The sequence below is a fragment of the Arachis hypogaea genome, chromosome 16 (genome assembly GCF_003086295.3).
Source record: "Arachis hypogaea cultivar Tifrunner chromosome 16, arahy.Tifrunner.gnm2.J5K5, whole genome shotgun sequence".
Classification (NCBI taxonomy): domain Eukaryota; kingdom Viridiplantae; phylum Streptophyta; class Magnoliopsida; order Fabales; family Fabaceae; genus Arachis; species Arachis hypogaea.
The window spans coordinates 32,283,106-32,308,626 of record NC_092051.1 but is presented as its reverse complement, the minus strand read 5'-3'; the positions used below and the strand labels follow the sequence as shown (position 1 = coordinate 32,308,626).

The 25,521-nt window shown below is 34.6% G+C and overlaps 2 protein-coding genes across 3 annotated transcripts; both read left to right on the top strand.

The window, feature by feature from the left end:
• Positions 1-435: 435 nt before the first annotated feature.
• On the top strand, positions 436-1,488 carry LOC112756950 (uncharacterized). Its single transcript, XM_025805553.1, has 2 exons — positions 436-440; positions 567-1,488. Exons 1-2 carry the CDS (start codon positions 436-438, stop codon positions 1,486-1,488), a joined length of 927 nt encoding a protein of 308 aa, XP_025661338.1.
• Positions 1,489-14,669: 13,181 nt separating this feature from the next.
• Positions 14,670-20,097, top strand: LOC112758919 (type I inositol polyphosphate 5-phosphatase 8). Of its 2 annotated transcripts, XM_025807710.3 has the most exons (11): positions 14,670-15,112; positions 16,000-16,057; positions 16,175-16,259; positions 16,350-16,415; positions 16,633-16,726; positions 16,888-16,998; positions 17,720-17,999; positions 18,087-18,265; positions 18,358-18,466; positions 18,559-18,707; positions 19,481-20,097. In XM_025807710.3, the coding sequence occupies exons 2-11, from the start codon at positions 16,028-16,030 to the stop codon at positions 19,782-19,784; spliced, it is 1,407 nt and encodes a 468-aa protein (XP_025663495.1). In that variant the 5' UTR covers positions 14,670-15,112; positions 16,000-16,027; the 3' UTR covers positions 19,785-20,097. The 2 variants fall into 2 exon arrangements, with proteins under 2 accessions (XP_025663495.1, XP_072076291.1); XM_072220190.1 differs by lacking the exon at positions 14,670-15,112 and having other exon boundaries at positions 15,314-16,057.
• The last annotated feature ends 5,424 nt before the right edge of the window (positions 20,098-25,521 follow it).

Sequence of the window (25,521 nt, the reverse complement as noted above, 5' to 3'; positions counted from 1 at the left end):
ATAGAAAATGCTAAAAAGAGATAAGAAAGAAAAAGAAACGAAAGCAATCGAAGGGATTTCATTATTTACAAATGTTATTCGTATCATTTAGAAAGAAAAAAAATTTTAGATTAAAAAAATTCAATTAAAAAAAGCTTTAAAAATTTGGGTTTTTGTTTGTAAAAATATTATTTTGTGTAAAAATCTATTTTTATATGTAAAAACCAATTTTATGGTATAAAAATTAATTTTTTAATATAAAAACCAGTTATTTTTTAAAAACTGATTTTTGCTTTAATAACCGGTTAAAAACCGGTTTTGAATTTCACTAACCGGTTAATAACCGGTTTTATCATGTAAAATCAATTTGGTTAATTAACCAATACTATATTTTTGGTTAACCAAAAAACTGGTTTGGTTTTTAGATTAACCAGACCATGAACACCCCTAGTAATAATGGGGTTAGTTAATGGTCTCAGAAAATGGTCATTTTCTCAATCCATATCAAAACGACACCCGACTTTCCTGTATGAAGTACAGGAGTAGACGGAGAAGTAAATCAACATGGAGAAAAATTTCTGACTTAGAGAGCCAGTTCCAAGGCAAAACCCTCCCTATCAAGCTTGGGATAAAGACAAGGAAGCAAAGAAAAAAGAGGAATACAACTTGGAAAAACCTCGAATATACCATAACTACACCCCACTCCGAGTTTTCCTTGTCGACATCTACAGAAAAATCTGCCACACTGAAAAATTTCTACCTCCTCGTTCTATTAAGCACAAGAAAGATGAAAGTCAGACGAAATATTACGAGTATCACAAGTTATATGGGCATTCTACCAATGATTGCTATGATCTAAAAAATGTCATAGAAAAGCTAGTCAGACAAGGTCGGCTAGAAAGATACCTCGTGGATAGGTCCGACGATCCAGGAAAAAGGAAGACAGGTGCTGAAGACAGAGGTCGACGAGATCGGCCACCACAAACCCCTGATAGGCATGTACACATGATAAATGGAGGATTTGCAGGAGGGGGAGTAATTAAGTCCTCTCGCAAAAGGCATCTTAAGGAAGTATACCAGGTCAGTGAAGATAGCAATGTTCCCGATTTATCCATAATTTCATTCACCAAAGAAGATTCCCAAGGAGTGACGCCTGGTCACGACGACCCCATTGTAATTACGATGATCCTCGCCAATGCAAATCTCCATAGAACTCTGGTAGATATGGGAAGCTCAGCTGACATATTATTCAAGCACGCATTTGATAAACTCGGGTTAGAAGAAAAGGAGCTGAGAGCTTATCCAGGTAACCTCTTCGGGTTAGGCGATACGCCCATCCGACCCCTTGGTTTCATCTTGTTGCATACCACTTTTGGTAAAGGCATGAAATCAAGAACCTTAAGTGTAGCATCAACCTACAATGCCTTAATAGGTCAAACAATTTTAAATCAGCTAGTTTTCCAAGGGTTACCTAAGACGTTGAGGTCGATCTCGGACGAGGTTTCCTGATTTGGTTGAGTCAGCCGTGTCCGACTTGTTGGAGCTGAAGTGCCACCGGTCCTTGATTCCTTGGGAAGAGCGGTGGTGGTACCTGCAAGAGACTCCGATGCTTAAGTTAGCATGGGCTTTTAACAGGTTTTAGTAGAAATTGGAGTATGCGTTATACCTGGGGGCTCCAGTGTATTTATAGTAGTGTTTGGTGATCTTCTTCAGGATAAGATTCTTATCTTATCTTATCTTTTGGCGTCCGTCTCTTGAGTAGCGGTGGCCTTGCTGTTTTGGGCCTCTCTGGCCCCTTTCTGGGACTCCAGGCATTATTCCAAGCTCTTCTATGGAGAGGTCAGACTCAAGGGATCACTTCATGAAGTCGGTCCTCCTGACTTCTGACGACCCGACCCTTAAAGCTCAGATCAGGGTATGAACAGTACCCCTGCTTGAGATTCGATCTCATTTTGAGAGGTCGTGCTCAAGCATCTTCCAGTTGGTTGTGCCCCGGGTGTTTTTATCCTTCTCGGGTAATTCTGCGTCTTTAATTCCCTTTCAAAATGCAAGGCGTTTGTTTTAAATGCTGCACCAGTTACGAGCGCCATAGTTTCTTGGATATACACGAGTGCTTTTAAGGCTCATTAATTGGGCTTTTATTCCTTTTGCCATTTCATTTTCCCTCTCTTTGCCTTGTTTAAAATCAGAGAGACTTATCTCATTTTCCCTTTTTGCTTCTGTCTGTTTCATTTTGTTTCTGGAGAAAGAGGCTTTCTTTCCCTCGTTCTTTGGCTGCCCCAGTTTCCTTTTCTTCGAGTTTTCAAGGCTTTCATCGTTTTTTTCGGTGGGGATCGTTCGTGATTTTGCCACTTGCTCGTCACCGTTTCCGCTTCTTCTTTTCAGGTTGGTACTTGCTTTCTTTGTTTGTGCTTCTCTTGTTTGATGGCGATTGCGATTCTTCTCCCCTGTTTCCGTGTTTGCCTCTGGTGATGTTGCACATTTGTTATTTCCTTTAAAGTTTTTATCTTTTTCTGCTGCTTCTGAATGGTTAGGGTATTTGATTTTTTGATCTTTTGAGTTTGTGCTTTCCTGTCTGTGCTTGTACTGCCTCCAAAGGGTGTTTCTAGCAAAATAACTAATAACTACTACTAATAATAAAAAAGCACACAAATAAAAGATGCCATTATGCAAATATGAATATATTTACACCAACCAATAACTTAGCACACATATGCAAATCCCCGAAAATGGCGCCAAAACATGACGAGCGGATAAATGTCGGTCAAGATTACCAAAAATATTTTTCAAAATCAAAGTCGCAAGTATAGTCTTAACCGACGATATTTCTGCTAATCAAAGTTAAAAAGTGTGTCACAATTAAATTCAATAACCGAGAGTAGAATCCCAAGCCATTTCCCTAGGAGTTGACACAAGATGCAAATTATTGGTTGTGATTTTCCTGGAGATTTTTTGAGCTTGAGAACAAGAAAAATAAATAACTAGAAATTAAAGCAATGGATAACTAGCAAGAGTGGTAAAATAATCAATATAAAAGGACTTGGTTAGGGTTGAGAATTGGAATTTCTATCCTCATTGTCTTTTCCAAGCATGATGGTAAAAACTCATTGCTCTCACTTAGTTATCCTCTAACAAGTGAAGGAAAGTCAAGTGAAATAATTAACTTTAACTCACAAGTCCTAGTCACTTCATAGAGAAGAACTAGAGTTGGTGAGTTTCAAGCTAAATAGCAATGTTCAATTACCAATTAATACTTGAATATAACAATTCAAGTGGCTCCAATTACTCAATCCCAAACCAAGCAAAGAAATTTACTCCATGATATTGGATGACATTTTCTCAAACACTTGGTGAGCAAAGATAAAAGACATGATAATAAATAGGAAAATAATTCAATTCAAATTACCACTGAAAACAATTAACAAGAACAAAATAAGCAATAACAATAAATATAGAAATAACTCAATGCATTAACAAAATTCAATAGTAACAAGATCCAAACATGAATTCATGTAACCAAATAGTAAAGAGTAATAAGAGAATTAGAGAAGAAAACTATAAGAAAAATGACTCCAAATGAAGGTAACCACAGCTTCTCTCAAGATCCAAGTGAAAGTAAAACTAAGAATACCAAAAACCCTAGAGAGAAGTGGGAGTTTCTCTCATTAGAATTCAAAACTCAAAAAATAAGCTAAAGTGTGAAGTGTGTTCAGTCTCAGCTCTATCCCAGCCTCTAGTCTGCATTTTTGGGCTTGAAACTGAGCCAAAATTAGCCCAAAAATTGCCCCCAGCGTATTTCTTTAATTGCAGCACGTGACGCTCATCACGTGTAAGTGTCAGCCACGCATACTCGTCAGTGGGCTCTGCACAAGGTCACGCGTACGCATCAGTCACGCATATGCGTCAGTGGTCGACGCTCCTAGTTACGCGTACGCATCAGTCATGCATACGCATCGCTTCGAAACTGGTTTGATTACGCGTACGCTTCAGCCATGCGCGCGCGTCGCTTCCAGCTTCTTACATCTTCAAATTCTTGTGTTCCTTCCACTTTAGCATGCTTCCTCTTCATCCTCTATGCCATTCATGCTCTATAAATTCTGTAATCATTTAACGCGCATATCACGGCATCGAATGATAATAACAGAGGATTAAAAATTAGTGATTTAAAGGCTTTAGGAGCATTTTTCAATCATAGTACAAAATTGGGAAGGAAACTTAAAAACATGCAATTTTCCTGAATAAGTGTGAGAATAGTTGACAAAATCTACCCAATTCAATCCAAAATATACCATAAAATAGTGGTTTATCAAAGATCGATGAGGTTCTAGTAAGGGTTACTATAAAGTGTCTAACCTGAAGGGGAACGAGCTTCCATAAGTGCACCCATAAGTCGAGCCATACAAATACTTAGACATTAAAAAGCTAAGGAGGAGGGATATGTTCGCTGGAAATCATGTCTTCGGGTTGTGCGAAGGAGGTCGGAAAATTTTCTGGCTGAGATGGAGCAGGCTCATCGTCCACCCGAAGAGCTCCCTTAGCTCGGACTTCAAGAGTCTTCGGGTCAAGCATAGGAGTGTCCTCCTCATCTTCTGGCGTAGGAACAATCTTCCCATCAGCCATAATATTGTCAGGACTGATAAGAGAGAAGTCAGCCTCGGAAGCTACAACTCGGATTTGAGCCTTCAGATTTTCAACTAGCTCGTCCATTCCCTAAGCTATAGTCTCCTCTAACTCCGCATATTTCTCCTTTGACTTGGTAACCTCGTCCACCAAGTCAAGTTTTTTTCCCAAAGACCCTAATATAACTCTCTTCATCTTATTCCTTTAAGCCCTCCACTATAGCTAAGGCGGCCTTAGATTGCTTTACCCTCTCCCGAGCCTTGCCGAGGTCGAACATAAGTGACTCCTTCTCACCCTCCAACTCTTTTCTTGATTCCCTTAAAGACACCACCTCAACCTATAGATTAGTCGAAGTATTTTGGGTGATGCCAAGGAGAGTCTTCTCTAATTCCCTCAGCAAAGCTGCATATATCCTGGCCGTCTGAACTCCACCCTAGGAGAATACTTGAAGATGGCTTTTAATAGAAACATCATCCATGCCGATAAAGCTATTTAGAAGGATGTGTTTCTTGCTCCAAGCTATTGCATCAAAACCTTGCTCATAAATACCTATCGATTTTGTAGTCTTACATTTTTTAGGGTTTGACTCGGGATTACGAGGTGGAACAGGAATTGTTTGCTTCCCCAATCTAGAAGGGGGAGTAGGGTGAGGAGTCAGGTCAGCAATAACTTTTATCAAGGCTAATGCACCTGAGTCCGATTTAGAAAGAGAGGAGAGGTTGTCAGATTCACCGACTTATTTTAATTGAAAAGTTCAGACAATAACATTCTTCCTAGCAAACCGAAGAGTTTTTATAGCAGCCGACTTGGGAAGCATCTTCTCTGCATGACATAAAGGTGGGATAATGTTAGCCATGAAAACAAAGTCAACAAAATTACATCTACAAAATGAAAAGAAGACTACCTAGTTCGGATTGAAGTTGGCTTGGATTTTCTAAAAACTTCTTGGTATCCAGATAAGGAGCTCGGCCCCAACACTCTTAGAACAAACCAACTACGCTCTCCTCGACCTCATCTAAGTCATCCAAATTATACTTAACTATTATGAGATGTTCTTCCCAGTACAAAGGAAAAAGAGGCTCATCTCCCTCACCCAGAAAGAAAGGTCGGACACCCTCAATAGAACGGATCTTAAAGAAGTAATTTTTAAATTCATGAACAGAATCATCAAAAATGGCAAAGACTTTCCTCCCCTGGACAACTCGGAAGGAAATCCAGCCCTGCTTCTTGTAGTTGAAAGGCTTAATGAGGACAAAAAGATAAAAGAAGACCTTAACAGAAGGAAGGACGTCAAGTTTTCAACAAAGAAGTTGGTATATTTTTAAGAAACCCCAAGAATTAGGATGCAGTTGTGTAGGGGCAATATTACAAACCTTAAGGACCTCACATTTAAAGTCGAAAAATGGAAGGCTAACTTCTAATTTGGTGAAAAAACAATCATACACATGGATGAAATGACGCTAAAAACAAACCCTCTCCTCAGGGTCGGCAACCACAATCTCGTATCTTCTCTCATCCTCCCGATCAAGCATAACCTATGGTGTCTATGAAAGGTTTCAGCGGACTCATTATCAATAACAGGAATAGGAGTAAGAACAGATATATCTACCCAAGTCAAGTCGTATGGGACTTTAGAGGACATGTTGTGAATTATTGACCGAGACATAAGAGCTATACCTACAATATAATAAAAGAAGATTATCACTACAAGTCGGCAGGCCAGGCACAACAATATAAATATTTACACAAAATCAAAAGAGGTCGGGTCGTCATCAACTAAGAACGTTACAGTTCTTACAACCCTTCGTATGCACACAGATATGAAAATGGTCCCATCGTCAAGGAAAAACATGAAACCATTTGGGGGCAACATAACGTAAAACCCCACTCAGTTTCTTACTGGCAACAATAAAAGTTCAAGAAAAGAAACAAATTTTCAAATGAATACGACACAGAACCATCAAGTAAACAAAGAATCATCGCCAAAACAACAAAAACGAATTTAAAATCAGAAATATACATTATCCAGCCAAGAACAAGGGTACAGAAAATAAAGAAAAAGGCGAAGACCGACCTTGATTGAAAAATGAAGCGAAGAACACACAAACAACAAAACGCGAACGTTCCTCTAGCGTAAGCAAAGCCTTCTGAAGTCCCAAGATAAAGAAATCTTGAACACAAGAATGGTGGACTAAAAGAGAAAAAAAATATTGAGTGCAAACGTTTCAGAAGAAAAGCAAAAAAGAAGAAAGAGAAATGAATTTGGTATTTATAAGACACCGAGGGTAAAAGAGTAATTTTGCAACCCTCCATTTATTGCGCATGGTTACCAAGGTGACCGTAGAGTAACGTGCACAAAGCTACGAAAAGATGTAATGTCTCGAATTTTAAAACACGTCGAGTGTCCGACCTAGTCTCAAGAAAGACAGTTCGCCCGGATTGATGTTTTAATCCGCCAGAGATCAAGTCTAACCTACAAATGTTCGAGTCCGACCTTAAAAAGCTCAGACTCAAGTAGGGGCGCTGTTTATACCATGGCCCAAAATTATAGCCAGGCCTAAAATGAATAGAAACTCACTCAAGAGATCTAGCTACTACACCTACCCGACCTCATAGAGGTTGGACACAGCAACAAAAGTCTACCCAGTACTCCTACTTATCCAAATAAGTAACCGACTCCTAAGATATCTCCTACTCATCTAGAAGGGAGATGTCAACAACTTTCCTAGGAAAAGTGAACGACCATCTACCATCAAAGGTGGAACTACTCTAAAAGGTGATTATTTATTCTACTATAAATACACTAATACCCTCAGATATATTTAGACCCCAATCTACTTAAAATCTACTTTGAACCCTTGCTAACTTAAGCATCGAAATCTCTTGCAGGTACTACCCCTACCTGCTCACGAGAAACTCGGACGACGGCACCTCGGCATCAGCAGAAGTCGGACGCTGCCCTAAAAAGAGTATGGAGCTCACATTCAGGCCCAAAAATAATTCCGTTTTAGGTAATCCTCGGAACACCTAATATTACCTTTTATCAAAATGCATGGTTTCACTATGATAAATTATAAATTGTTATTGAATAACCAATTTAACTTTTTTTATAATTGAATTATTTTAACAAAACATTCTATATTTAATGTAAATCTTTTTGTCTTTTATTTTGAGATATTTTTATTAGGACTAAAATTTTTTAGGTTTCATTTTAGTATTTAACCATATAGAAAAATATTATTCATACAAAATTTAAATGCCATATAAACACCTATTCTATTATTATTTTTAGATTTTTGTCTTAGTTAAATTATTCTACGAGTCTCTATAATTTTATCAAATTTAATTATAATTAAATTTTTATAGTTTAAAAAATTTTGAATAATTATATTACAACACCGTTTTGAAGTTAATAGAATATTTTTTTTTTAAATTAAAGATACACGTAAAAGCTAAATCTCTATATCTGCACGTCCTCTTATTTTAAAAATATCTTATTAATTCTAACATTTTTAGTATGGTAAATATTTAATTACAAAATTCAAAACGATATATGAACTTAATTGAAAGATTTTAAATTATAAACACTTAATTATAAATTTATATAGTAAAATTACAGGACTAATATAATAATTTAATATTTTATCTTTTTTATTAATTTTTATTGAATATCAAATAAATATTGTTAGTTAGGTAGATGTTTTAATAAATTGTTGTATATAATTATTTGTGTGTCTCTTTATCGTAAACTAATAATTTAAATTTTAACATAAATAATTTTGTGATATAGTATTAGAATTTTTATACCAGAATTAGAATAATTACTCGTGTACTTTTTTCTAATAATTTAATTTTTTAAATAAGGACACATATGATTTTTTTTTTTTACAAACAAATTGAAGGCAAGGGAATATATGTATGTATGAATGTAATTAGAATGAATGAAATAGTAGGGGGAGGCACATATTAGGCAGGGAAGCCATTTTGGTACCTATAATGATGTGAGCAGAGAGCACGCATGCGTGGTCCCGTAAGACTAAGAGGAACAACACGTACAGATACAGTGCCAAGTGCCAACTGGGTTTCATATATATATATAGATACCCTAATACAATTGTGGAGGATGAGGCTTTAGTTTGGTTCCGACTTCGGTGGGGTTTCGTTATATCGCAAAACAATTTTCTTAATTTTTAATTAATTTTGTAAAATATAAACAAATAAAAACAAAAGTGAGAGGCCAAGATTATACATTTTCTGGTGTGTTGCATGAATGCGCAGATAGGTGTTTATTTAGGAGAGATGAGCCTCGTTCTTTGATGCATTGATTTGACATTCAACTAAACAGTACCACACTAGCTACTAGTCACTACACAGAATTGACGTAGCAGCCACACCCATCCCCAAATATATCACCTTACCTCTCTACGCCTATACTTCCTAAACTTTGGAGTTTAATACAGGAAACAGGACAACAGTTATAAATTTAATAATGATCAATATTTTATTTTATTATTTTATAATTTTTTTGGTTTAAATTTTTTTTATGACTAATGCAGTAATGCTTACAAAAATACGTTTGAGAAAACTTACCCTCATTTCTTATAAAATATTTAAATGATACTTTTTTTTTATAAAATTAAGATAACGTATTTTTTAATTTATTTGATCAAAATATCTTGTAATGGTTACTATAATTATATATATAAATTAGAAATAATTATTTGATTAATTTAAATAATAATATATAAAATACATATTTATTAAAATTTATTTTTTATACATTAATAATGTAAAAGAATTTTATATTAGACGTTTAATTGTGATTTTAGTTTATCAAAAATAACTCATTTTTAGTCCTATTACGTAAAAAAAATCATCTAAATATATCATTTTGATTAGATTATTATATAAAATTCTTTATAAGCAATGACGAACCCAGAAAATTTATTTTGAGGGGACAAAAATAATATACATTACTATCAAAAGATATATTAATCTAAATTCAAAAAAATAAAAGTGCACATCAATTATTCGAATAAAAAAATAAAAATTACATATAATAAAATAGAACGAAAGATATTTTTTAAAATATTTTTTCATTATTATTTCTATAAATAAAAAATATATATTCTAAATTAGTAAATTGATCAATTGACTTTAAAAATTTATATACAACATAATTACATATAATAAAATAGAACGAAAGATAAACAAATAAATAATAAGGATCACTAAATTGAGAATAAAATAAAATATATAAATTTATAAAGAGAATAAAAAATTAGATTAATACCTAAATTATAATTGCTTGAATTATAATTTGTAATTAAAAATATCAAAAAGAGAAACAATGAAATTGAAAGATACATAGAGTCATAAAGAGTTATATTAAAAAATAGAAAACTTAAAATTTACATTTTGATGAAAAAAAGATGACCACTAGAAAAGGAATAGAAAAAGAAGATTGAAACTAAGAAAAGGATTTAAGAGAATAAAGGAGTAATGACGGCTGAGATTTAAAAATGAGAGAAGACTAAATTTGATTAGGTTAACTAATAGTCAAAATGATAGAAAGATAAAATGGATTTAAGACTTTAAATAATTGGACTAAATTTATTTATAATGGAATCATTTAAAATTTAAAATTTAAAATGGATATATATATATATATATATATATATATATATATATATATAAGAGTGGGGGCAAATACCCCCTGTTTCACTACCTGGATTTGTTCCTGTTTATAAGTATATCAAAATAAAATTCTATTTATTATAATTGCAACAAGCTTATTTATTTACAATATTTTATCAGATGATAAAAAAAATATGTTAACTTGTTACAAACATATTTAATTTAAAAACAATAAAGTTTTTATATATATTTCATTGATAATGATAAAATATTAAAGGTAGATAAAATGTATTACATTAATAATAAATATATATGATATATATTATTATTATTATTATTATTATTATTATTATTATTATTATTATTATTATTATTATCAACCAAACAATTATTATTGATTTATTTATAGTTATAATGATTATTAAAGGATATTTGGATCAAGTGAACAAAAGAATAATATGTTATTTTAATTTTGCAAGGAGGGTGAGTGTAACTTTTATATATATAATTTAATGATTTGTTGATTAAGTACATTTTGATGAAATGGACGTGTATATTATTATTTTAATTTTATAGTGGAGCAAAATGCAAATCTTATAAATATAAAAGAATGAAGTGGTATTTAAACATTTCACATAAGATCGAAAGTAGGGGTGACAATATGTATTTTATCTGTGGGTACTTAATTTGATCCCACATGATCGAGTAGAATTGTCAATCCGATCCGCAGCAAATAGGGTAGGGTGCGGGTTGAGTTCTCATGCGGGTCGAGTAGGGTACAGGTTGAGTCTCGACCCTATTCGACCAACACGCACTCTATATATGTATATGTTATATATTTATATAAAAATTTGTTTTAAGTGGATATTGAATCAAAGACCTCTCGCTAAATGTAAAAGATCCTTAGCCACTAAAAGAAGATCATTAATTGATAATTTAATATTTTTTTTACATAAAAGTCAGTTCTATTTTAAATTATCACGAAGTTATATAATAATTTTACATTTTTTTTTTGTAATCCGCGGATAGGATCGAGTATCTGCGGGTTGAGAACGGGTAGGGTTAAAGTTGGGATATTTTCAACCCGCGAGTCGGATAGGGTTGAATTTATATAAAAATTTCAACCTGCGAATAGGATTAGGATTGGCTTCAAACCCTATCCTACTCTACCCATTGCCACCCCTAATCGAAAAGAAGTATCGATCATTTATTCAAAAACATATGTCAAATCCATTTTTTTTAAACAAAGTTCGTTTTAATTACTTTCCGAATTAACATGATTGATTTGTAAATCTACTTCTTGTCTAAGGAAAATGGTAATATCATTTCTATTTTTGATAATATTACTTCATACTTAAGTTTTTTGTATTATATTTTGTATGATTTTATAAAAAAAAAAGTAACACTATCAAAATAAGAGAGATGAATCCATGTCTAATTATCAGATTATCGATATTTATGCAATTTTTTTATATCAAAGACCAATACAATAAATGATGCAGAATGCAAAACAGGGAAAGAAAAAGTTAATACACTTGCACCAAGAAGAAAATGAGAGCCTCTGAAAGACTGTTTCTTTTTTTTTTTTTTTTAAATAAAGATTTTTATATTTTTCGTTTTAAATAATAATAATAGATAGAGTTATGCTTGTATTTATTACATCTTAAGGTGACAATGACTTTGTTTGGGTGAGTTTTTTAAAAAAAAAATTTTTTTAGTTATTTTTTTTAAAAATCTTATAGAAAAGTAAAAGTAATTTTATGTTTGGATATCTCATACAAAAAGATCTTTTTATCTAACAATTATGTTTGGGTATAACAATATAAAAGTACTTTTTTGTTTATTTATTATATGAAAAACATCTTTTTTTAAAGAAAAAAGATCTTTTAAAAAAAGATGTAAATTACAGCTTCTCAAAAAAATTTTCTTTTATTTTTCTAGTGTTTTTACTTTTACTACTAGAAATTTACCAAACATGCTAAAAAATAAAAAAAGATCTTTTTTCAACAGAATAATGGCGCCCAAACAAGCACAATGTGAGTGAAACTAAAAATGTACATTCTCTATTTTAATTTCGTTGACAGTGTCCAAAAATATAATTACTTCTACTATTACTTAAATTGAAAAATATAATTTTTTTATCTAAACAAAAAAAAACTGAAAGACCTGAAAAGGTTAGCAATTAATAATTTAATTATGGCCGGCTGATTAATAATCATGTTGTGCGATGCAGTATAATTAATGTGATTATTAGAATATTGTACAATCGCTTATTTAATAAAAAGGACACGATGAAAAATCCTCACAATATCTATAATGAGCTAATTATTTAGTCTAATAAAGATAAATAATAAAAAATTTTTCACTATTCTAAATTTAAAAACTCTCATTCAATTATTTCATTTCAAATTTCAAATTTTAAATTTCAAATTTTTAAAAAATTTAATTAATTATTTCAAAAAAATAACTATCCAAAATTTTAATTTACCAAAATATTTCACTCTAATATTCTCTTCTTTTTCAACTGACGGCCACTCCCACCTTCATAAATAATCATCCCACTTCACCTTCGCTACTTGACTTGTCACACGTCACTCACTCTTAGTAAAAATAACCATCCACTTAAAAAAAAATAATCATCTCCTTACCTAATAAATTGAACATCCAACATATTTTAATTGTATATAACTAAACCAAATCCAGTCAAAATAATCATCTACATAAAATTTAAAATAACCATCCGCATACCTACTAAAATGACTATCTTAAATTGACCATTAAAATAAAAGAAGTAGATGAATAAACAGAAGAAGCAACTATGATCATCCAACAATTTAATTTTTATTAAAAAAAGAAAAAAATGTATAATTTGACACATGAGTCTTATAATTTGATATAACATAAGATAAAAAAATGAAAAAAAAAAAGAAAAAAGTTTGAACAGATGAGGAGAAGACGACGACGCAATGGGTGAGCGGTGCAGGACTGGGGCCGACCGAAGCAGCTGCTGCCAGCGGGAAAGACGCGCATGAAGGAGGTTGGGTGCTGCAGTTCTGATCGGCGCTAATAAAGGCTTCAGGTCACGCGCTGCGGCGGTGGATGTTGAGAGCTACGACGGCTGGCCTCTGTGGCGGAAATGAGAGAAGATGGAAAGGGAGAAAGAGGGAGAGAAAGACTGGTTAGTGGTGTTTGTGACTATTTGGAATCTTTATTTATTTTGTATTTGAAATTGTTGTTTGTTTTATATTTAAAATTATAAATAATTTTATAATTAATTAATTTAATTATCATTTAATATTAATTTAAAAAATATTCTCATAGTACATATTATATACTAATTATATTAATTCCTCGTACTTTCTCAAAATATAATTGAGCTATTGTTAATTTAAAGAATTTGAACTTAATTTTTATACATTAATATAAATTAAGAATTGAAGAGTATATTTGAATAAGGAAATGAAAGTTAAATATAAGATATCAAATTTAAATAAGACATATAGACTATTAAGCTATTGATTTAGTTACACAAAAGTTTAATGTTATTTTTTTTTATTACACTAAAGAAGGGAGATTCGAACTCGCGACCTCTTAGGTGGGTATGAGGAGATTATGTCATTTGAGGTATAATTCATCGGCTAAAAATTTAATGTTGTTGTTTAATTAGATGTTTGTATTTGTATAATTCTTAAGATAATAATAATCATTAAGTAAAATGATTTTATTGATATAGCTAGTAACACAAATTAAATAAATTCAAAAGGTATCTATAAACATTAAACAATAGTATCAACCACTTATTTATACATATTATTTTATATAATTTCTTAACAAATTAATCAGTCATTAGAATTGATTAAATATTTCATAATAGAATAATTAAACATATTATAACATAATAATCAAATTTCTTTATATATAGCAGTATGATCAAGTTTATTCACGAATAATAAATATATATTTTTATACAGTAACTAACTAATGATTGATTTTTTGTGTTAATATGATTTGGTTAATGAAATTGGAATCCTCTATTACTATATAATCACTTAAATTTAAAATTCAAGTTAACATCCAATCAAAATTAAATTTCTCAACATACCTTTTTCATTTCAATTTTGAAACTTGTTTTTCTTTTTATTCTTTTAAAGTTTCCAACTTTAATTTTTGTAAGAAAAAGAGAATCAAAGAGAAGAAATAAAATACTTATTAGTGTTCAAAACTCAAATAGGATTTTCGAATAAAATATATATGTTATTAGAAAATGTAAATTAAATCTTAAATAATTATGTGCATTTTAGGATAAAAATTTCGCCAGCCGTTGGAAGTGGTACATTAAGGCAGGCTTAAAAGGTGTACGGCAAAGATTAGCAGTTCAGTGACCTTAACCACCGAAACATATAATGAAAAGACGAATATACCCCTGCAACCCCGTTTCAAAAATCTGGAGCTTCTTTTTTGGTACCTTCTAATTCTATTTAGTATTTCTCTCTCTCTTCCTCCCTCAGACTCAAGTCTCATATGATATAAATCAGAGAAACCTTTTTGCTTTACCGAGGAGACCCCCGAAAAAATAGCACCGAAACCCAAACCTTCTTCTCTTCTCTCTGTGCATCCGAAAAGGGTAACCAAACAAAGAAACAAAGAAGGGAACAAGCTGCTACTATAGGACTCTGTCACACACCCATATTCAGATATTCTCTTTTCCGTGCTTCCCTCTTACATTACACAACACCATAAAGCATAAAAAAGAAAAAAAAAATGAAAGCTGAGATCGTTAACAGTCTTGTCTTCTTCACTCTTTTATTCTGATCATTCTCTCTGAAGCTGAAGCTGAAGCTGAAGCTGAAAGTGTTCTTCTTCTTGATCTGATCTGGTACTTCTTCTTCTTTGCCATTTATGTTTTAGTACGAGTAATAATTGCTCCTCCATTATCAGGCATCGCTCTCGATTTAGCAATGCCGTTGACTCACGTTCCAATCATAACTCACGTCTGCTTTCTCTGTTTCCTTTTGCGTGTGCAATTAAACAACTTACTAGGATGATGATACATAGTGTCTCTTTTCAGTTACAATATGGTGTTTCTTTTCTGCTTGGATTTCAATAAGGTGGTGGTGTTCTCTCTGGCAACAGAGAAAAGAAAAAAGAAAAGGAAAAGGTTCACCTTTTGAATGGATGCTAGTGAGATCTCAATCTTTGCTTTTGAATGTTTTGTCCGAATAAAGAAAGGCTTAGGCTTTTTTCATGGTTCTTTGATCTGTAAAGCGCCAAACGGGAGCTTCAAAAGAAAGATTCCTCCAAAGAAAACGATGAACCCGGCCTTTTCTTTATCTACCTCACAATAGAAGCCACAACTATACTATATTCTCATTTTCATTTTCATTTTTCATTTTTTTCGTTTGTTTAAGACTCATGTGTGCTGTCTCCGCTTCTCCCTGCAACTAGTCTCTTTTATATTTGCCGTTGAAAACCGTTTAACATTTTTAATCATTTTCGTACCAATAAGATTAAACAAAACAAATATCTATACCATTGTTAATTACTATTTTATTTTTAATTACTTTAATTTTTCCATGTGTGTGACTTCCTCCAATTAATGCTACAAAATCAATCTCCCTCTCGAATTTTGTTATTAAAAATTCCTCGCTTCGGATTTGGATAATCTGCATCTCCATATATTATTGCCACTATATATTAAACCTTAGCCGTCTGCACTTGTTCTCATGCCAAAAGATCCTAATTCATATCTTGTTTTTGCTTCAGTTTTGAGCGATTCGAAGGTGGAAGAGCAATGAGAACAGAGTCCAACAAAATATCCAAGGTATATTATATGCATGCACTCACATAATTGATCTCTCGTATTTAATTTAATTTAGTACTAATTTCTCCTTGTTGTAGTCTTCTAATTAATTTTCGGTTAATTTTGTGATTATTGTAGTCTTCGTGGCCAAAACAAGCCGTGAAAAAGTGGCTTAACATAAAGACTAGTGCTGATAAGTTTCACTCAGATTATTGTTTCACAGGTAAGTAAATAAAACTTAGATCGATCCGTTCTTCATGTTTTTCGTCAATTAGGTTTAATTTCATAAATTGATTAATTAATTTGGAATCAGGAGCAGAAAGGAGGAAGAGTTGTTCGGACAAAGATTGTTACGCCGTCGTCCCAGATAATTTCTCAGGTAAATTAGGAACAGTGTTTATTGGTAGCCCTCAGATTAATTGGATTGGGTCCCAATTTGATTCCATCCCAATTTGATTGCCACGTGGATGGCCGGATTTTCCGGGAAACAGGGGCTGCCCTGCCTACAAAATTTAGCAGTTTTTTTTTGTTTGTTTTGGTGATGGAAATAATATTGAATTTTATTGATTGATGTTGGGCTATTTATTTTTTCAAAGAGGGGTGGTTGATGGATTCTAGAAATGGAATGAGAAGTTGGGATCTTGGGAAGGAAGAAACTTGTGTTCCTTTCAGTGATGCTCTCGACCTCAGGTAAGCACTTGTATCATAGCTTTCGTTGAAACATTATGTGGCTAACCTAAACTCATTGGGGTGCTGTTTTCTTTTATTATTATTTGTATTAGTTGTGGCGTTTTCTTTGACTTTTAAGAAAGAGTGATTTTGATTTTTGAGGGGTGTGGCTGTTTGTGTAGGATGTTCGTGGGGACGTGGAATGTTGGAGGGAAGTCACCCGATGAAGCTTTGAACTTGAGGGATTGGTTTAAGTCTCCTTCACCAGCTGATGTCGATGTCTATGTAATTGGGTATTTTTTCTTTTCTTTTTTTTTTCTCTTAATAGTTTGAATTTCATTACCTCTGTTACTAGTGTTTTTTTTTTTTTTTTTTTTTTGGAGTTTGCTAAAGAGTATTTAAAAATGTAGATTTTATTTTAGATTATATTTTAAAAAAAAATAATTTTTGCATTAAATGTTTTGGATGACTGATTAAAATTTTCTATTTATATCTTCTTAATTTGTGTTGCAATAATTAGCAAAACTTTGCTTTTTTTTTTGTCATCATTTTTTTTATTAAAGATAGAAAAATTCAAATTTACAATAAGTATAAAGAAATTATACCATTTAAATTATAACTCATTAACTTTTTTCAGTTATCTTATTTTTATAAATTCAATAAATAAATTGTATTTCAAAATTCAACTATTGAAAATAAACTTGACGGCCATTTTTCACAACCTTAAATTTATAATTTATTATTATTATTATTAGGTTCTAATATTTATGAATATTTTTAAAGCGTTCTTAAATAAGTGTTAAAAGAAATTCAAAATGCAAGAAAAAACTTTTTTACTTAATTTAATACCCTTGAAATGATGGTTTGAAGTCCCTGTCTGTTCTTAAATAAGCGGCTTAACCCTAAAGCTCACATGTCAGACTCAGAACTACCTGTTACTTTCACCTTTTACTTTTTAACCTCGCGCTTCTTACTTTGGGGTAAAATAGTAAAAGTGTAAGTGTATGTGAATAGGTTCCAAGAAATAGTGCCGCTAAACGCAGGGAACGTGCTTGGGCCAGAGGACAGTGGGCCAGCAGCGAAGTGGCTAAGGCTTATGAGGAACGCATTAAACCCAAACATTGAAGAAGAAAAAGGAGGCGTTAAGCAGCAGCAACGGTATTACCTTGCAGCAAGCAGGCAAATGGTTGGAATCTTCTTGTGCGTTTGGGTGCGTGCAGATCTTTACTGCCACGTCACCAATATTAGGGCCTCTTGCGTTGGCACTGGCATTATGGGCTACCTTGGCAATAAGGTCCATCACTTTCACTTTCGCACACTCTCAAACTTATGAAATATGAATTATCATTTCTTATCGTTTGGTAAATGGTTACACTAACAGGGCTCAATATCAATTAGCATGAGACTGTACCACACCACGTTCTGCTTCGTCTGCACCCACTTGGCCTCTGGAGAGAAAGACGGCGACGAAATGCGAAGAAACTTGCACGTCTCGGAAATCTTGAAGCGAACTAAGTTTTCGAGTTCCTTCGAGGCTCCTGAAACCATACTTCAACACCAGTATGTGTTAATGTTATATATTTCCACGTCCTACTGCCTAATATTTGAATTCTTTTTAATCCATGTATGTATGTATGTATTTATATTTGTAGTAATATCATATGGCTTGGAGATTTGAATTATCGGCTTGTAGCTGGCTACGATGATACACATGAGCTTCTCAAGAAGAATGATTGGCAGGCACTACTAGAAATGGATCAGGTAATTAATTTCATTAATTAAAGTGTAGTATATATGTACTAAGTACTATCATATGATGATCTTATTTTGTTTTTGTTTATTGCGATTGGCAGCTAAGAATAGAGCAGAAAGCAGGTAGAGTATTTAAAGGTTGGAATGAAGGGGGAATATACTTTGCACCTACATACAAATACTTAGCCAATTCGGACCACTATGTTGCCCAAACTTCCAAGTCCAAGGAAAAAAGACGCACTCCTGCTTGGTAACATTTCAATCTCAATTCGCTTCTTTATCTAATCTAACCTAATTTTTAGCATTTCTGTTTTGCACATACATGTCGCATGAAACCATAACAAGATGATGATTAATTGTTTGTCCTCATCATATGCATTATTGTTGCCACTTGTTAAAAATAATATGCTATGTGATGCCACTGGTCAGATGACACTTTCCCCGGTTTACAACTTGAAACAAACATTATTATACAAATTCACATAGTTAATAAAATGCCATTTGCCTTTTGTTTAGTAACTAGAAATCGATTCCATTTGAAAATGGCCAAGTCGTGACGTGATGTATAAATTATTTGCTTCCTGAATTAGTCAACCGCCAGAAAATAATCATCATCATGTGAATGTTATTGCGATCAGAGATGGCTAGTTTAGTTATAAATAATCAATGTAGTTAATGATGGAGGCAAGGGAACCATATATTAATTATGAAGAAAAATAAATAAACAGGTGACGGGTATTATTATTGACCAATGACAATTTTTTTAAGGTCCTTTATTTTTTCGCTTATTATAATAAGTAATAAACTAAGTCGTCACGCTAGCCAACAACCTTTCATGGTTTATGATAAGCTTCTTGCTCACGTTAACGAGGCCAAGTTGCTTCTTAGTTTATTCAGTGTCTTGTATTCAATTTTTTTGGCTACACATTAGAGCAAGAATAACATATACATTACGTTATAATTATTTATATGCACTAGCTGTTATTTTTGAATTATTGTGGCTCAAGTAATTGTTGTTCACAGGTGCGATCGAATACTGTGGAAAGGGGAAAGGTTGAAGCAGCTATGGTATGTTCGTGGAGAATCCAAATTCTCTGACCACAGACCAGTGTATTCGATGTTCTTCGCTCAAGTTGATTTGAGGGGCAAAAATGGCATTACTCCTCCTCCTCCCTCTAATGCTGTCACCATTACACGATCATGTTCCTCAAAACCATTGGTAAACGCTGGGCTACCATCGTCTTGCGCCGCGAAAGTGCAGGCAGAAGAGCAGCTCTTGATGCTAACGAGGACACAGAGTTGCATGGACACTGTACAAAGTTTGTGAGTCCACCATGTAGGGCACTAAGAATTTTGGAGGGATGGAATTCTTTTTTTTTTTTTTTTTCTTTTTTTAATTTTTTATATGGCAAGAGATTCTTATTGGAATTTTGGCCATCGAGTTTGGAGACTAGATTCGATGAGGGTTGAGGAAGAATAGAATCTTAACTGCCTTGAAACACCGCGACCTCCTCTGTAAATTAGGAGATATGGTGTTGCTTTGCTAATTTTGATGAGGAAGAGAAAATGTGTTGATAAATATTTGTAAATCTGGAATGTGATATAGTAAGAATGATATTTATTTGATATCATTTTGTATAGATGTTCCTTTGTTTTTTCTTATCAACATAATTCATTGATTAGGAATTGCTTTAATTTGTTTAGCAGCGTTATATAGAAACATCTATATAAATGTCATTGGTCTTTTTCTTACTTAACAATCATTTGAACCAATGATTCAAGATGTACAACAAATTTTGATAACAGAAACAGTTCTTCTGTTAATTAAGTTAATAGTCAATTTTGTCCCCAAAAGTGTCCTTAATCTCCATTTTCGTCTCCGAAAGTCAAAATTAATCAAAAACGTCATCGAAAGATACATGTGTTGATCACGTTCGTCCTTCCGTCTTCTCGGTTGATGAGATGGCAAACAGCCATTTACGTGGCCCGTTAACTGCCAAGGTGGCCAACACCAGGCTGTAGCATGTTGTTGCTGACAAGATAAGTTTTGTTTAAGACATCAAATTAGTCCTTCGAGTTTACAAACCCTAATCCTAATTCGAACGATAAATACATCGATGTGATCACTTTCGGTGGCAGTAGAGGTAAGTAGGAGGCGTAATCCCTAGCTGGCTGCGTGGATGGAGAGAGGAGATGGTGGTTGTGGTGGCGGTTTGTCACATGCATCGCACGACAGTCATGGATTCAGTGTTTCGATGCAAAGGAGGAGGGTGAATGCTCATGATGGATCATGTTTCTGTGGGCTGAAGACTGTGATTAAGAAATCTGGGACAGCAGAGAATCCGAATAGATTGTTCCATGCATGTCCAAGGTACCGGGTGAGTGATGGTAAAGGAAGTTAAAGCTTTTTCATGTTATTATATGCTGTTGGGTGTTCTCTGATTTTTTTGTTTACTCCCATCTAAAATTGCAGAAGGGCAGTCACTGCAATTATTTTAAGTGAGTTGATGATGATGAAAATGGAGCAGTGGGTGTGTGTGGTACAAAGAAAGATGCAGGAGCTGATATGGAGGTTGAAGGTGAGTATGATGAATGGAGGGTGAAGGTGGCATGGAAGTTAGGCACTTTGGAAGCTGAAGTTAGAGCTTTGAAACTACTAATGATTTTGCTGTTTGTAGTAGTTGTGATACTTTGTTGTTTCTTATGTACTTCTAAATGAAACCAGTTATCCTCTATGAACATGTAATGATGTATTGAAGTTGTTGATTTGAATGGGAGTAGTTATTTGAAGTTGGAAGCAACTCCCTGTCAAATGTGGATAATTTTATAAAATTTGGCAATTAATTCTGTGTTTGCATGAATTATGTTGAGGCATAAACAAAATGAAGATAGTAAGTAATCTTAATAGTAACTTGTCATTGACGGCTAAGTGTCACATTGTCTTAATAGAGAAATAGTAGAACAAAGTCATAAGGTTCTTAACTGACAAATACATTGTCCATAGACTAAATTACCACACACAAAAGCAACAAACAGAATGTTGTGTCATACACAAAATGAGTCAACAACTACACATTCCTAACAAATCAAACTTTGTCATCAGTCTTCCTTGGAGCCTTGAAGCATGGAGTAGGCACAAAGGTCATGAATTTTTCCAGCCACTTAGCAGTTCCAGAACTTATCCCCTTAATGGTCTCAGCAGAAACAGCCACAGATCCAGTTGCAATATGCGTAGGGGAGTACGTTAACCTTGCTTTTCTTTTGATCACTTGCAACTTAGGTGGCCTACCAATCAATTGATCCTGTATGATCCAGTACCAAATGAGTTTGTTACATGATTAGGCTACATTCAAATTTTTTTAGGAGTTAGGAGTGATGATACTACCTGTAGGGGCTCTTGGGTTGCTGGGATGCATTCCGAGTCACTGCTGTTACTCTCTGAGTCAGCCTGAGTGGATGATGGAAGTGAAGGCATAGGTGCCTCAGCTTCTGTACCAATATCAGTATCAGTAGGGGCAGCATTTACTTCGGGTTCAGCACCTTCTGGAGCAAGGCTAACAACTGCCAATTGTAGCTGCATCTGCTTGACATGTTCCTCAGCATCCACAGCCTTTTTTTTTTGCGCACCCTCTTTTGTTGTGTCCAACCTCACCACAGTACATGCATCGGATTGGGTTGTATTTTCTTTTCATTTTTGTCTTTGACCCACTCGGTTGTTCTTCTTTGTCCCTTCTTCGCTTCTTTGTTGGCCTCCTAGGTTTAGGCTTCACTGTGGGTGGGACTGATGCTGGATGTGGCATTTTTTCCCATAGATCCTGCCCCTTAACCGGATTGACATTAAAATAGTAAGTACGCTTATATGCTTCCATCTTTAACCACTCATGGAAATATTCTTCAGGTCTCTTGTCATTCTTATCTTGTATTGCCAATATTGCATGCATACATGGCATTCCTTTCAAGCCAAACAAATTGATACAGTAAACATACTATCATGAATGAAGACATTGTTAATTAAGTAAGAGAAGAAAGTTGTTACCTGTAAGTTGCCAAAACCTGCAGGTGCATGTGTGCTTGCCCAGGTCAACAACCATATTGGTCGGCCAGCCATGCACTTTGTACAACTCCTCTTTCTCATCACCATACCACTGAGGAGCCCAATGGTGGGACATCACTGTCATAGCTTCCAACCTACTTTGCTGAACAAGAGGGAGAATTCCTTGGTAGTTCTGCAACTTCTTTCTGTTATCAACCATACTCTTCATGATGATTCTCCTAACTTCCTCAGCCAGTGTCAGGATAAGCTTACTCCTTTCGTGTTTGATCTTTGCATTGAATGACTCACAGGCATTGTTGCATATGTTATCCACTTTCGGAACCTCACTGAAATGCGCCTTCATCCATGCCTCTTTTGGCCATTTATCAAGATACTGCCAAGCTTTCTCGTTGATCAACTTAACTCTCCTCATATTTCTATCAAATTCAGCTGTTGTCCTTGACCTTGCACATTCCCACACAAGGTCTTTTAACTCACAACTACCCCACTGTTTCGAGAAATTGCGCCACAAATGCCACACGCAGAAGCAGTGGTGAACTCTTGGAAAAACTTCCTGAACAGCAGGGATTAAACCCTGCACCAAAAGACCAAACATGAAAAGATATTAAATCATTTCAGTCCTCAACATAGAAATCATTAAATCAAACTAGTCCTTCAAAGAATATTTAGTTAATCAAATTAGTCCTTACAGAATTCATTATCTTCTGCATATCTGAGATGAAGCACCATTTGTGCTCTCTGTAGTCACCTAGATCACTGTGAAGTAGTTCAAGAAACCATTGCCAATTATCCTTGTTTTCCACACTGACAATTGCATAGGCAATCACAAAGATGTGATTGTTAGCATCTTGTCCGCAAGCAGTAAGAATTTGTCCTCCGTGTAGTGTCTTTAGAAACGCTCCATCTAGTCCAATTAGAGGTCTACAACCCGCCTTAAACCCCCCGCTTGCAAGCATCAAGACACACATAGAACCGATCAAATAGTGGAGGACTCTCAGGCATAGGGATCACACCAACTTGCACTCTGGATCCTGGATTGCTAGTAAGTAACTCGTTTGCATAATCCCACACTAAACCATACTGGGCTATCTCATCACCCTCTACAATTTTCCTAGCAGCTTTTAGTGCCCTGGTGATGCATGTGCTATTGAGGTACACATTACACTTTCGGACAAACCAATCATACACCTCTCGATGCTTCATAGTTGGGTGCTTTCTAAGCTTGGGTACTAGCTTGCTAAGTGTCCAGGTTTGGGTTGCAGCCCTATTTTTCCTCTTTCTAGGGCAGGTGTGATTATCAACTAGCGTTTTAATTTGCCAAGACAAGTCTTTACTGTTACAAGCACAATAAACCACCCATGGACAATCGTCTGACTTACAAACAGCTCTAACCCTAACTCTATCATTCTTGGTAAATAATATATTTCTACCCCACTGGATAGTGTAATCCCTAGTGGCTTGTATAAATTCAGCTTTTGATTTGAATGTCATACTAACCTCAAACTTCAGGTTTCCAAATTTGGTTTTTTCATTATATTGGGGATAAACAGTAGCTGTCTCCTCATCAGAGTCTAACTCCTTACCAGAATCCTCTAAATGCCATGAGTCAGAATCTGAGAAACTTCCAAGATCATTATCATCTTCGTCTGCATCTACCAAATTATAACATGGAATTAAAATTTGGCCAAATGAAATATTAAAATAGTAGCAATCCAGATTCAGAGCTTACCAGTTTCAGAGCTTTCTTCATCTTCGAAACCCTCATAACTTGAGTCATCAGTGTCAATTTCTTTATCCGCAAGTCTAGACTTAGGAGGCCTATGCTTCTCCTTCGCTTCAGCTTTCTTTTGCTTTCTTTGTGAACCTTTTTCACTGTCACTATCACTGTCACTGCTGTATAAATTGTCTCCTAGAACTTTCGGAGGCTTGTACAACTCATCTTCAGTACTCTCATACGAGTCATGAGAGTCAGAATCTTCATCTTGGATGGGACCTTCTCTTACAGTTCTTCCGGATCTTGTTACTCTGCATGCACTGGTATTTCCTTTCTTATTATTACTTTTCGGGTTCTTGGCTGGTTGAGAGGATGTTTTGGAATGATGTGGGGCTATCTTCCCCTGATTGTTGGTTTTGGTTTGTTGAGGGTGGAGTTTTGTTGACTGCAAGGGAGTCTTTATGGGCTGAGAGATGGTCTTTGAGGCCTGATGTGTTGGTTTGGTGGGCTGAGAATAAGGCTTATTGGGCTTACTGGGCTATGAGGCTGGCTTTGTGGGCTGAAAATTGGGCTTACTAGGCTGAGCTTTGGGCTTACTGGGCTGTGAGGCTGCCTTAGTGGGCTCAGAGGTTGGTTTCTTGGGCTGAGGGTGCTTCACTGTGGGAGTCTTCACAGGTTGGGAGTGGTGCATGTTGGCCTGGGAACTGAACTTCTTCTTCTTACTACTTCCTGCTTCCAGAAGAGCTACACCTTCCCCTATGTTGTTCACTACACAGGGCTGTGAGATGCAGTCCTCAAAGTATAGGTTGATCAAATATTGGTTCCTCCTACAATCCTTGCACATTGCAATCAAGTCAGCATCTGTCACCAACTTCTTCAACCCAGATGCAATCGAAACTCCAGGAACTTTCCACCAATAATTGCCAGCCTCAATGTATCCCACCTCCTTATAGTAACCCCTTACAAAAAACACATCAAGTGTGTCTCCCTCAACACCCATCAATACCTCTGTATTATCAGGTTCATAAACCATGTCTCCATCCTCACCCGTCCTAAACAACTCACCATGGTGAAAAACAAATGTCATGGGAGGACCCTCCATCTACAATGACAAACACAAAAACATCATAAACAAACATGACCAGCAACAACTACTCTGTATCAATCACCACCTAGTACACCCAGTTGGTACCAATCAACCTTTAACCCGAAAAAAACATGCAACAGAACCATCACTAAATTCAAACATCACTGACTACTGTCACAGAGCCATACAAAGTAACACAATCTCATACA